Source organism: Macaca thibetana, chromosome 20 (genome assembly GCF_024542745.1).
Source record: "Macaca thibetana thibetana isolate TM-01 chromosome 20, ASM2454274v1, whole genome shotgun sequence".
Taxonomy (NCBI): Eukaryota; Metazoa; Chordata; class Mammalia; order Primates; family Cercopithecidae; genus Macaca; species Macaca thibetana.
In genome coordinates this window covers 56,318,126-56,332,758 of record NC_065597.1, presented here as the reverse complement: position 1 = coordinate 56,332,758, position 14,633 = coordinate 56,318,126, and the positions used below count along the sequence as shown (strand labels likewise).

The 14,633-nt window shown below is 40.1% G+C and overlaps 1 protein-coding gene across 2 annotated transcripts in view; it reads left to right on the top strand.

Annotated features, from left to right (window-relative positions):
- ACSM1 (acyl-CoA synthetase medium chain family member 1) overlaps nucleotides 1-14,633 on the top strand; it is a 58,673-nt gene that overhangs the window by 41,383 nt on the left and 2,657 nt on the right. For both annotated transcript variants that reach the window (XM_050774844.1, XM_050774843.1), the window contains exons 9-11: nucleotides 3,107-3,187; nucleotides 3,718-3,819; nucleotides 13,155-13,282. In XM_050774844.1, the coding sequence (XP_050630801.1) occupies nucleotides 3,107-3,187; nucleotides 3,718-3,819; nucleotides 13,155-13,282 (311 nt within the window). The remainder of the gene's footprint in view (nucleotides 1-3,106; nucleotides 3,188-3,717; nucleotides 3,820-13,154; nucleotides 13,283-14,633) is intronic.

Genomic DNA, 14,633 nt, shown 5'->3' with positions numbered 1-14,633 from the left:
TGGCCAGATCTCAGCTCACTGCAAGCTCCGCCTCCCGGGTTCATGCCATTCTCCTGCCTCAGCCTCCCGAGTAGCTGGGACTACAGGCGCCCGCCACCTCGCCCAGCTAGTTTTTTGTATATTTTTTAGTAGAGATGGGGTTTCACCGCGTTAGCCAGGATGGTCTTGATCTCCTGACCTCGTGATCCGCCCATCTCGGCCTCCCAAAGTGCTGGGATTACAGGCTTGAGCCACTGCGCCCGGCCAGGAAGAAATTTTTTAAAGGTGTGGGCAGATACGAGGCAAATGGTTGCATTCTTGTGAGTCTTTGATCAGCTGTTTACATGTGAGAGAAGGGTAGAGGAAGAGTCACTTGCACATTCATCTAGATCAGTGAATCTGCATTTTTACATAAGATAAACATAAGTCAGAGAAAGCAATTGGGTACGCATTTGTCTCAGGAGAGCAGAGGGATGATTTTGAGTTCTGTTCTTTGTCCGATACCTGTGAAGATGAGCTATCAATGTCAGGTTGAAATTTAACAGAACTGTTTTACAATAATGATCTTTGGGGCCCACAGGAATTTTTAGTGGGAAAATTGCAGGGGAGGCATGTGGTTTTGTTTTGTTTTTTATCTTTTTAGCTCTTATTTAGGAATAAAATGGGAGGCAGTTTCAACTGATGCAGTTCCCAACTTGAGTTTTCCCTTTGGCTTAGTGATTTTGGGGTCCTGGGATTCATTTTCCTTTCAAAGTGGACAGGTCCCTTCTGGATGGTCATGATATGCTCAGCGACTGAGCCCAGCAGATGTGCTGAATTATGCCACATGTGCGGGACACAGCCCCATCACATGCACAGCATTGTTTGATGCCAACCAGAGGTTCTAGAGTTCTAGGCTAATTTGTCCCAAATCTATCTGCAGAAAGAAAATGTACAACTCATCATCTTACCACAGGACCAATGTGCTGAAAACTCTTGGACAAAACCTTAAAAAGGGGTCTAAGGCTGTTTTAACACTGTCCCTGTGGTCATCAGCTCAGAGGAGCCACAGAAGGTGGGTGGGATAGGAGACTCTCTCCAGCAACATGGAGACCACCTCCTCCAGCAAGTACTGTCAGCTCCACTAACCCTCCCTAGGGCTGCAAAGGCAAGTGGAAGCTGGCTCCAAAAGTTCATTGCTTGGTATTTAGGAGGACAACTCACAGGTTTGACTGTGGAATACTAGCAGGGTGGATAAGGGAGCAGATACTTTCTGTATATACCAAACACATGTACACACAAACAGTGTCATTCCAGAGTATCACTGAGCTGCCAGGTGGTTGGGGCATTTAGAATACTATGCATGTCCGGAAGTTCAAGGACCTCATCAGTTACAGTGTGGGTAAGCATCTCTTCCAACACATTTGCAATCCATTTCCAATGTTGGACAGAGCCACTTTCCCCCTCTGCCTCCATTATCCCTCTAGCACATAGAGGATGACTGCTATCCCAGGCCCTGTGCAAAATTATTATTTTAGTGCCAACTCACATACTCAACTGACATTATTTTGCAAAAAAGTATAATAGCAATTCAGTTAATTTGTCTGCTTCCAGACCTGAAAAATGGTGACACTTTGGGCCTATGTTTGAATGGCCTACGGGTCATATTTGGACAAGGAGGATGGTGGGCCAGGACAACACACTACATCCATGACTCCAATATTTGCAGCACTAGATGGTGCTTAATTTCTCAAAACACTTTCACATCTGTTCATTCATGTGTGCAACGTTTTCCACATGCCTAGAGTGTGAGCAGTGATGTGGCAGTGGGCAAAGATCTTCCTATCCCAGGAGCACAGACCTGGGTCCAAGTCTCTGCTCTGCCAATTATAGCTTTAAGACCATCGGGATCCTATGTATGCTTTCTCACCTCAGCTCCCCCACCTTTAAATGGAAATTATAGTGCCAATCTTAACAGATTGTGATAAGGTAAATAAAAAGAAGTATATAATGCTCTGGCTGGTGTCTAACCTGTAGTATATGCTCACATTGCAGCTGCTGTGGTCCTTGCTATTTTTGATGGGTATTGTTCCAGATGTTGGAAGCTCAGGGATGAATAGGGCAATCTCTATTCTTGGGATGCTCACTATCTACTGAAGGAAACAGACAAGCAAAAATAATTATAATGCCCTGTGGGCTGCAATGGAAGTATGGGAGAAATGCTTCAGAAAGAGAATCTTTCCCTTGACTCCTCTTGGAGCTTGAGTAATAGCCAGTAGTCATCATCCATTGAACACATGGTGTGTGCCTTGTATTATGCAGAATTATCCATATGCTTACAAGCACTCTGGGAGGTAAGTGTTATCATTATTGCCCTTTGATGGAGGAGATGAAGAGGAGATCAAGAGGGATTAATTGGCATGCAGTTAGTGTGTGGTGGAGTCAAGATTCAAACCCTCATTGGTCTGAATGTAAAGCATGCAGCTATAGAAATAAATATATTTGTGAGAACAATAAAGGAGGAATCAAGTTCATCAGGAAGACAGATGAAGATAGGGCAGTGCTAACAGAGAGAACAGCACAAGCAATCCAGACAGCCTCCACACACACTGAGGCATCCTGCAGGGTGAGATTCACAGGCCTCTTCCTACAGGTTACTGATGACAAAGGCAACATCCTGCCACCCAGCACAGAAGGAAAAGTTGGCATCAGGATCAGTCAAGAAGTTGTGGCAGAATCCTTATCACTACTTAACAGCCCCACATAAATGTTTGTTACATAGACTAGTGGCCTTCCCCTAGCAAACTGACACATGCCTGTTCAATGGTGGGCATGCCCCACATTACATGCCCACAGCCAGGAGAATACCCTGTTTCCTCTTTCTTTGCTTCCCCTTTGGATTCTGTAGACTCTGCACTTAGTACAGAGCCAGACCACACTGGTTGCAGAAAATGACTGTGGAATAGAGTTGGGTCAATACCTTGAGCCTAGACCCAGGCTTTCCAGCTTCCCTACAAGGGCTCTTTGTGCAGCATCCATTGAGCGGAATATTACATCTCTGAGCAGGGGATGCTGTGTATGATTCTGGCTGCTTTGTGATCAGCCTGACCTCTCTGATCAACACAAATCTTCTTTCTTTTGTGAACAGGGAATAATTTGTGCCACCCTCCGGGAAATGAAGATCAAGCCGGGTTTCCTGGGGAAGGCCAGTCCACCCTACGACGTCCAGGTCTGGTCCTAAGGGCATTGGCAGGGAGCAGTTAGGGCTCAGTGGGGGTTGGACAATTTGACACCAGGTGACAACACCAGCCACACTTCTCTGCCCCAGTCATCCTTCCTCCTGTCTTCTCATTTTTCCCTTCAGTCTCCTATGGAGGTCTTGGTTGAAAACTGCATTATTGTGGGCAGGAACACCACTCACCCTAGCAGCTGGGGCATCACACACAGTGGGTAGGAAAGAATACCTAGAAGCTGCACTGGCAGCCCTCTCTAGCAACTGGTGCTTTTCATTTTTCTTGATCAGTGTTTTCCAACTTGAAGACACATTGGTGACATCTACTAACCCATGAAACATAGACTCTTGGCTTGAGTTTCACATTTGCTTCTTTTAAAGGCTTTTGATAGTTTTATTCCATTTTCTGATGTTTCTTCCATTATTTTATCCACACTGGTGTTCCATGCGTAAGCCAGACAGTGCTTGGGTGGGACAGAAGGGCTGGGGTCTCCTGCAGGGTACGATTCACAGGCCTCTTGCTACAGGTCATTGATGACAAGGGCAGCATCCTGCCACCCAACACAGAAGGAAACATTGGCATCAGAATCAAACCTGCCAGGCCTGTAACCCTCTTCATGTGCTATGAGGTAATGACCCCCCATCTGCCACCATCATGATCCCAAGGATCCCGACAGGGAGCTCTGCATCGTGAGGCTTCTTCAAGTCTTCTTTTATTTGCTCCAACTCAATGAAATGAATGAGTTTTCATTCAACTCGAAGCTCACAGTGCACTTCCCCATCCTTTCCTGTCGTAACCCACCTGGGACTTTTGGGCTGACGGGGTAGAATGAAGACTGGCTTCAGAACCATCAGACTTGCGTTCCAATGATCTACTGTAGTCAAGAATATAGGCTTTGACTGGATTCAAATAATATCATCTCACTTACCAACAACATAGTGTAAACAAATCACTTATCCTCGCTGAGCCTCCAGGGAACTCTATTATCCAGTTTTACAGAGAGAAAAGCTGTAGATAAAAAGCATCGCACTTCCTCTGCACATCAAATACATAGTAGGTTTAGGATTTTAAAAAATTAGTAACCCAGAGATTATAGAAAACTGAGATGGATTATAAGGAAACCTGCTGAAAGTCCTGATCAAATAAGCAATGGCCCTCCCAGGATAGGAATGGCCACAAAGAGGAAAATCTTAGCTTCCAATATTGGCCATGGAAGGATGACCAGACCCTGAAATTGATTTCAGACTTCATCTCCTTTCTCCAAAGACACTTCACTGGCAGCTGTCCTGGTGTCACTGCCATCCTCACACTGTGGTTTCAAGGCAGCGATGGTTTCTTTGTGATACTTTGACCAAAGGGGAACCTACAGGCCTTAATTAGCCTTAATTCTCAGCAGCACAATTTAAGGTTGGATAAAAGAAAAATTAGGCCAGGCGGGGTGGCTCACACTTGTAATCCCAGCACTTTGGGAGGCCTAGGCGGGTAGATCACAATGTCAGGAGTTTGAGCTCAGCCTAGGTGACACAGTGAAACCCCATCTCTACTAAAAATACAGAAGATTAGCTAGGCATGGTGGCACGCACCTGTACCCCCAGCTACTTGGGAGGCTAAGGCAGGAGAATCACTTGAACCAGGGAGGCAGAGGTTGCAGTGAGACAAGATTGCACCACTGCACTCCAGCCTGAGCGACAGAGCTAGACACCATAAAAAAAGAAAGAAAGAGAGACAAAGAAAGAAAGAAAGAAAAAAAAGAAAGAAAGAGAAAGAAAGAGAGAAAAATTAAACATGGGTTAACATATATATATTATACAATGTCCAGGCAACTTTGAGAACCACAGATATATATCTGCATATTATTATCATTTCAGGAGATTTTTTTAAAATAGTAGTACTTGGATCCAACCAGAGATTATGGTTGAGCTGAAATGGGGATAATCCAAAGCAATATTTAGAGAAAAAAGAAAAAAACAAGGTCTTGCTCTGTCACCCAAGCTGGAGTGCAGGAGTGTGATTAAAGTTCACTGTAGCCTGGACCTCCTGAACTCAAGTGATATTCCCAGCTCAGCCTCCCAATTAGCTGGGACCATGGGCAGGTACCACCACGTCCAGTTAATTTTTTTATTTTTTGTAGAGATAAGGTCTCACTATGTTGCCCAGACTAGTTTCAAACTCCTGGGCACAAGTAAACCCCCTGCCTCAGCCTCCCAAAGTTCTGGGATTACAAGCATGAGCTATTGAACCCAGCTAATTTTTTTTTTGATTGAGCATGACATATTTTATTTTCCAAAGGTGTCCTAACATATACCCACACCTACATGTCCATGAAATGTTAGGCTTCCTCCATTGAGACTTCTTTGGGTTTTTATCCCTTGTTATTTATATAAAAGTATTACAGAATTACCATGAGACCCAGCAATTCTACTTCTAAGGCTATATACTCCCAAGAAGTGGAAGCAGGAACTTGAACAGATATTTTATTTTTTACTTTATATTTTATTTACGTAAAATATAACATAAAATTACTCTTTTCACCATTTTTGAGTGTACAATTCAGTAGTATCAAAGTCACAGTGTTGTACAGCCATCACGATTACCCATCTTCAGAAAATGTTTACCATCCTAAACAGAAATTCTGCTCAAAAAACAGCATCTCACTGCCCCAGTCTCCAGTATGTGATAACCTCTAACCTACTTTTTAAAATATATGAATTTGCCTATTTTAGGTTCCTCATATAAGTGAAATTATACATCATTTGCCCTTTTGCGTCTGGCTTATTTCACTTAGCATAACGTTTTCAAGTTTCATCTATGTCTTAGCATGTAACAAAATATCATTCCCCTATAAATCTGAATAAAAGTCCACTGTATGTATACAATACATTTTGTGTACCCCGTCGTCTCCTAATGGGCATTTTGGTTATTTCCATATTTTGCTTATTGAGAGTATTGCTGCTATGAACGCTATTGTTTAAGTATCTGTTCAAGTTCCTTCTTCCATTTCTTGGGAGTATAGACCTAGATGTGGAATTGCTGGGTTCCATGGTAATTCTATGCTGAACTTTTTGAAAAAAATTACCAAACCACTTTTACAATGGCTCCACCATTTTACATTCCCACCAGAAAATTTTTTATCCATTTTGAGTTAACTTTTGTATGTGTTGTAAGGCAACTTCATTATTTTGCAAGTGGACATTGAAGTTTCCCAACACTATTTGTTGATGACTGACTTTTCTCCATGGACTGGTTTTGGCACGTATAGTTAAATCAATTGACGATATATAGGAGAGTTTCTTTCAGGACTCTCTATTCTATTGCAATGGTCTATCTTTATGCCAATACCACACAGTTTTTATTACTGTAGTTTTATAGTAAGTTTTGAGATCAGTGTGAGTTTTCCAACTTTATTATCCTTTTTTAAAATTTTTTATTTACTTATTTTTTTGAGACCAGATTATGAGACTGGCTAATTTTGTATTTTTAGTAGAGACAGGTTTCTCCATATTGCCCAGGCTGGTCTTGAACTCCTGGCCTCCAGTGATTCACCTGTCTTAGGCTTCCCAAAGTGCTGGAATTATAGATGTGAGTCACCACGCCTGGCCTTTATTCACCTTTTTAAATATTGTTTTGACTGTTTGGGGTCCTTTGAGATTCTCTCCGCATTTTAGGATAGGTATTTCTAGTTCTGCATCAACAACAAAAAAGCCATTGGGATTTTGATAGGAATTGTGTTGAATCTGTAGATAGCTTTAGGCAGTATTGTCATCTTAATATTAAGTCTCCAATAAATGAGTATCATATGTCTTTTAATTTGCTTATCTGTTCTTTAATTTTCTGTAGTAACGTTTTATAGTTTTCAGGGTACAAGTCTTTTGTCTCCCTGATTAAATTTATTACTAGCACTACTGTCTTGTATTCTTTTTGATGCTACTGTAAATAGAATTGCTTTCTTAGTTTCCTTTCTGGAGTTTTAATTTTTAGTGCACAGAAACACAGTTGAGTTTTTGTGTGTGTATGGATTCTGTTTTTTACAACTTTACTGAATTTATTTATTAGCTTTAACCTTTTTTTTTGAGTGTGTAAAATTCTTAGGGTTTTCTATATATGGTCATGCCATCTGCATACAGAGATAATTTTACTTCATCTTTCCAATTCAGATGCCTCTTATTTCTCTTTCTTGCCTAATTGATTTGGCTAGAACTTCCAGGACTATGTAGAACAGAAGTGGTGAAAGCAGGCATCCTTGTATGTTTGGTCTTAGGAGAAAATCTTTCCAATTTTCACCATTGAGAATAATATTAGCTGCCGATTTTTTATATGTGGCCTCATCATGTTGAGGAAGTTTCCTAGTTTATTTAGTGTTTTTACCATGAAAGAGTATTGAGTTTTCTCAAGTGCTTTCTCTGCCTCAATTGAGAGAAAACCATGTGGTTATTTTCTTTTCATCCTATTAATGTCGTTTATTATATTTGTTGAGTTTTGTATGTTGAAACAGGAATAAATCCCACTTGGTCATGATGTATAATCCTTTTAATATGTTTCTGGATTTGGTTTGCTAGTGTTTTGCTGAAATTTTTGCATCAGTATTCATAAGAGTTATTGGTCTGTAGTTTTCTTCTCTTGTAGTGTTTTGTCTGGCTTTGGTGTCAGGGTAATGCTGGCCTCATAGATTGACTTATAAAATTTTTCCTTTTCTTTAATTTTTTAAAAGAGTTGGAAGAGGATTGGTCTTAATTCTTCTTTAAATACTTGTCAGAACTCATCAGTGAAGCCATCTGGCCTAGGCCTTTTCTCTGTTGGAGGGTTTTGTTTACTAATTTTACCTCCTTATGAGTTACAGATGTATTCAGAGTTCTATTTCTTTGTGATTCATGTTTTTGGTAGATTGTGTGTTTCTAGTAGTTTTTCCATTTTATCTAGGTTATCAAACCTTTTAGCATACAATTGTTCATAGTATTCTCTTATAATTCTTTTCATTTCTGGAAAATCTTAGTAATTTTAATCTTCACTTTTTTATTAATCAATCTAGCTGAAGACTTGTCATCTCTTCAAAAGAAATAACTTTCGATTAAGTTTTCTTTGTTGTTTTTCTATTTACCATTTTATTTATATGAACTCTAATCTTTATTTCCTGCTTCTGCTGTGCTTGGGTTTAGTTTGCTGTCCTTGTTCTGATTCCTTAAAGTGTAAGGTTTTCGGTTTGAGATCTTCTTTTTTAACATATGTGCTGAAGACTGAATGTTTGTGTCTCCCCCAAATTCATATGTTGAAATCCTAACCCCCAATGTAATATTTGGAGATGATTATATCATGAGCATGGAGTCCTCATGAATGGTGTTAGTTCCCTTTTTATTTTTTATTTTAGTAGTTTTGGTGGTACAAGTGGTTGTTGGTTACATGGATAAGTTCTTTAGTGGTGATTTCTGAAATTTTAGTGCATCCATCACCTGAACAGTGTGGTCTTTTATCCCTCACCCCCTTGCCAACCTTCCCCTCTAGTCCCCAAAGTCCATTATATCATTCTTTGCCTTTGTGCCTTCATAGCTTAACTCCCACTTACAAGTGAGAACACACGATATTTTGTTTTCCATTCCTGAGTTACTTCACTTAGAATAATGGCCTCCGGCTCCTTCCAAGTTGCCACAAAAGACATTATTTCACTGCTTTTTATGGCTGAGTAGTATCCCATGGTGTATATATACAACATTTTCTGTATCCACTCGTTGGTTGATGGGCACTTTGGCTGGTTCCATATCTTTGCAATTGCAAATTGTGCTATAAACATGCATGTGCATATGTCATTTTCATATAATGACTTTTCTTTGGGTAGACACCCAATAGTGGGATTGCTGGATTGAATGGTAGTTCTCCTTTTAGTTCTTGAAGGAATCTCTATACTATTTTCCATAGCAGCTGTACTAATTTACGTTCCCACCAGCAGTGTTAAAGTGTTCCCACAACCATGCCAAAATCTATTGTTTTCTGATTTTTCAACTATCGCAATTTTTGCAGGAGTAAGGTAATATCTCATTGTGGTTTTAACTTACATTTCCTTGATGATTAGTGATATTAGTGCTCTTTAAAAGGCAACTCCGGTAAGGTTCTCCAGAAGAGTCCCATTCTCCATGTGAGGCCACATCAAGAAGACAGCCGTCTATGAACCCTCACCAGACACCAAGTTGGTTGGTGACTTGATCTTGGATTCCCAGCCTCCAGAGCTCTAAGAGATAATATCTATTGTTTATAACCCACCCAGTGTATGGCATTTTGTTATAGCAGCCTGAATAGGCTAAGACAGTATGTGTGTAAATTACCTTCTTAGCACTGTGTTTGCTACAATCTATAAGTTTTAATATGTTGTGGTTTTTATTTCATTTGTCTCAAGATAATTTCTAAATTTCCTTGTGGTGTCTTCTTTTTTAGTTAAGAGTATGTTGTTTGATTTTTCAAACATTGGAAAAATTTGTGATTTTTAAAAAGTTTTCCTTCTGTTAATTCCTTTCATGTGACTTGATAAGATGCTTTGTATAATTTCTGTCTTTTAAAGTTAGTTAATACTTATCTTCTGGTCCATCCTTGAGAATGTTCCATGTGCACTTGAGAAAAATGTGTGTTGTCCTGCCATTGGATGGAGTTTCCTGTATATGTCTGCTAGGTCCAATTAATTTATGGTGTTGTTCAAGTCCTCTATTCTCTGATTGATCTTCTGTCTGGTTTTTCTACTCATTATTGAAAGTGGTATATTAAATTCTCCAGCTATTGCTGTAGAACTGGACACTTCTTCTTTAAATTCTGTCAATGTTTGCTTCATGCATTTTGGGGCTCTGAAGTTTATTGCCTATATGTTTATGATTATCGTATCTTCTTGGTGAATTGATCCTTCCATTAATATATAGGATCATTTTTTATCTTTTGCAATTGTTTTTGACTTAAACTTTATTTTGGCTGGGCATGGTGGCTCATGCCTGTAATCCCGGCACTTTGGGAGGCCGAGGCAGGTGGATCACTTGAGGTCAGGCGTTCGAGACCAGCCTGATCAACGTGGAGAAATCCTGTCTCTACTAAAAATACAAAAGATTAGCCAGGCATGGTTGTAGGCGCCTGTAATCCCAGCTACTGGAGGTGGAGGTTGCGGTGATCTGAGATCGTGCCTTTGCACTCCAGCCTGGTCAATAAGAGTGAAACTCTGACTAAAAAAAAAAAAAAAAAAAAAAAAAAAAAATTTCCTGTCGAATATTGGTATAACAACCCACAACCCAAGCTCTCTTTTGGTTACTATTCACAGGGAATATATTTTTTTCCATCCTTTAACTTTCAACGTATTTTGGTCTTTTTTTTTTTTTTTTTTTTTTTTTTGATGGAGTCTCCCTCTGTTGCCAGGCTGGAGTGTAGTGGTGCGATCTCAGCTCACTGCAACCTCCAACTCTGGTTCTGGTTCAAGTGATTCTCCTGCCTCAGCCTCCCTAGTAGCTGGGATTACAGGCAGGCACCACCATGCCCAGCTAATTTTTGTATTTTTAGCAGAGACGGGGTTTCACCATGTTGGCCAGGATGGTCTCCATCTCCTGACCTCGTGATCCACCTGCCTCAGCTTCCCAAAATGCTGAGATTATAGTTGTGAGCCACCGCACCCAGTGGAATTCGTGTCTTTAAATCTAAAATGAGTCTCTTGTAGATAGTGTATATTTGGATCGTGTTTTATTATCCATTTAGCCAGTTCCTTCCTTTGGATTGGAAAGTTTACTCCACTTACATTTAAAGTAATTACTGATAAGGAAGGACTTCTACCATTTTGCTATTTGTTTTCTGTGTGGTTTAATATTTTCTGGCCCTCATTTCCTTTATAACTGCCTTCTTTTACATTTAGTTTCCTTTTTGTAGTGACACATTTTTTTCCCTTCTGATTTTCTTTTGTTTATATTCTATAGATATTTTCTTTATGATTACTATATTACATACAACATCCTAAGGTTGTAACAATCTAATTTGAATTAACACCTGCTTAACTTCAATTGCATTAAAAAAAAAAACTACTCCTGTACGGTTCTGTCTTCCATTTATGTTGTTGATGCCACCTTGTACCTCTCAACTCAGTCCACAAAGGCACTCACATTGATCTAATATCACAAGTGGAAAACAGTATTACTTGTCATAAACAGAAGGCATTTATAACCATAACTATAGGCTTTAAAAAAATGATTTTCTCATAGTCTACCTAAATCCTATTCTCATTGAAAGCTCTGATCCTGAAGCATGGCTTCCTCTTGAGACTTCCAGAGAGTTCAAAGCATATCAGCACTAAAGTAAGAATCAACTTGATATACTCAGAACAATCAGAAGTGAATCCAAAAAGGGATGTAATTTGATGTTTTTAAAATGTTTTTTTCAGGTAGCTCTTAAAACCATTTCATGTTCCACAAGAGGTATTGCTTAGGGATCAAGTGAATCGGTCATGAAGCAAGAATGAAATTCAAATATCAGCCCTCTCAGTGAGCAGCTGAGTGACTTTGAGCAGGCAAAGGTGCCTCCCTCAAGCCTAGGTTTTTTTCTTATTTAAAATGGGCTACAAAAAAAGTGCCAGCTTCACACAAAAACAGGTATGTAAATGTACATAGCAGCTTTACTCAAAATCGTCAAAACCTGAAGACAACAACCCAGATGCATTTCAACAGGTAAATGGTTAAACAAAAACTGAGCTACATCCATAACATGGAATACTGTTCAGCAATAAAAAGGATCAAACCATCTCTGCACACAACTCGGATGAATCTCTAGGGAATTATGCTGAGGAGAAAAAAAAAAAAAGTCCCAAACAGTTATATGCTGTATGAGTCTATTTATATAACATGCTTGAAACAACAAAATTATAAAAATGGAGAACAAATTAGTTGTTAGCAAGGGGTCAGGGATGTGGAGAGGAGAGGAAGGGGGAACGAGAGGGAGGTGGGTGTAGTTGTAAAAGAGCAGCATCAGAGACCTTCCTGATGAGGTGGGGAAGGCACAGTCCTACATATGCGATAAAGCTGCATAAAACTAAATACACACACACACAAGTGAAATGGGAGATCTGAAGGCTGGTGGATTGTATCAAGGTCAGTATTCTGCCTGAGATGCTCATCTATAGTTTTGCAAGATGGTACCACTGCGGAAAACTAGTGACGAGTACCGAGCATCAATCCATATGATTTTTTGTAACTACATGCCAGTCCACATTTATCTTAAAACGAAAAGTTAACTTAAAAACATACTAGATGCATAGGCTTTCTGTGAGGATCAAATGAGATAGTATTTAGGGAAGAAAATTCACTCAGCAAATGTTTATTGACCCCTCTCATCTGTCCAGACTCTATGTGAATGCTGAGCTTATAGCAGTAAACGAGGTTCACACTATAATGGGAATGTCATTCTAGTGTAGTGTCACACAAAATGAATATATATATATGGAGAGAGAGAGAGAGATGAAGTCTCACTCTGTTGCCCAAGCTGGATTGCAGTGGTGCGATCTTGGCTTACTGCAACCTCCACCTCCCAGGTTCAAGTGATTCTCCTGCCTCAGCCTCCTGAGTAGCTGGGATTACAGGCACGCGCCACCATACCCGGCTGATTTTTGTATTTTTAGTAGAGATGGGGTTTCACTATGTTGGCCAGACTGGCTTTGAACTCCTGACCTCGTGATCCACCCACCTCGGCCTCCCAGAGTTTTGGGATTACAGGCGTGAGCCACCATGCCAGGTCGAATTGATATTTTTAAACATTGTCATTGAAAGCGGTTTCATCACAACCACTCATAGAGCAGTGGCATGCATCATACACTACGTGTAATGAAAACAGACTCAGAGAGATGGCAAAACTTGCCCAGGTACCAAGTAGAAACAGAAGCAGAATTCAAACCCAGATTGGAACCCAAAGTTGTGACTCATCACCTCTAAATTCACTGCCTTCAACAAAGAAGCTCTCTTTTTGCAGGGTAACCCAGAGAAGACAGCTGAAGTGGAATGTGGGGACTTCTTCAACACTGGAGACAGAGGAATGATGGATGAAGAAGGCTACATTTGTTTCCTGGGGAGGAGTGATGACATCATTAATGCCGCTGGGTAGGTGTGGCTGATGCTGGGCTGGCTGTTGTTGCTGTCACATGCCTCATGGAATCTTGCTTACCTAGACATTTTTTCTTGCATTGGTGATGGGACCCCCAGCCTAAATCTGAATAGAGCCATGTCTATGGTGCCCTGATTGCAAAATGAAGTTCAAGAGGGTCTGGACGAGGAGCCATAATAAGACATTGTGCAATTTAAAGTGGGGTATGGGGAATGGAATTGAGAAGGGAGACTATCTTGGTCTCCTAGGTTCAGGGAGCCTATTTCATGTTTGTGCCCCTCTAGTGCAGCACCAAATGTCACAGGGCAAACATAGTAATAGCTAACCTTTAGTTATTGTTCATTATTATTGTGATGAATATATTTGCTATTAATCTATGAGCATAATCTATTAGGAATAGATTAATAAATCTATTATTATAAAATTATTTATTAGTATAAATATATTATTCATTGTAACTATTTAGCTAACCTAGAGTACTTACTATGTGAAAACACTGTCCTTAATGCTTTATATAACCCACCTCTCAACTCTGGATGGGAGATGTGATTATTATCCCTGTTTTACTAACGAGGAAAGTGGGTCACTGACCAGAGAGAAAATTTGCCTAAAGACTCAAAGATAGCACAGGATGCAATCCAGATTTGAACTGAGGTAGTCTGGCTCTGAGCCCCTGTCCCTAACCCCTACATGATTTTTTAAAAGGCACATTACACTACAGTAACATTTTTTCTTGGATATTTTAGAGAAATTGATGGGATTTTTTTTTCTTTTCTTTTTTTGAGACAGAGTCTCGCACTGTCACCCAGGCTGGAGTGCAGTGGCTTGATCTTGGCTCACTGCAACCTCTGCCTCCTGGCTTCAAGCGAGCATGTCCAGCTAATTTTTATACTTTTAGTAGAGATGGGGTTTCACCATCTTGGCCAGGCTGGTCTCGAACTCCTGACCTCAAGTGATCCTCCTGTTTCAGCCTCCCACAGTGGTAAAATTACAGGTGTGAGCCACCACGCCCAGCCTGGATGGGATTTTTTTTTTTTTTTAATTTCTAAAACATGATGTAATGGAAATTTACACAGGGAGTAGATTTTAAATGCTCTTACCACAAAAGAAAAAAAGAAGGCAATTGTGTGAGATGATGGATATGCTAGTGTGCTTGAGTGTTTTAATCACGTTACTGTGTATATGTACATCAAAACATCATGTTGTAAGCCTTAAATATATGTAATAAAAGACGAAAATCCTGCTGATGCAATGGGAAATAGTATGCAGAATTTGCATGAATGTTTAAGACCAAGTTTGAGGCTTCCAAGAGATTTCGTGTTAGGGGAAGTTGCTTGGGCCAAGCCC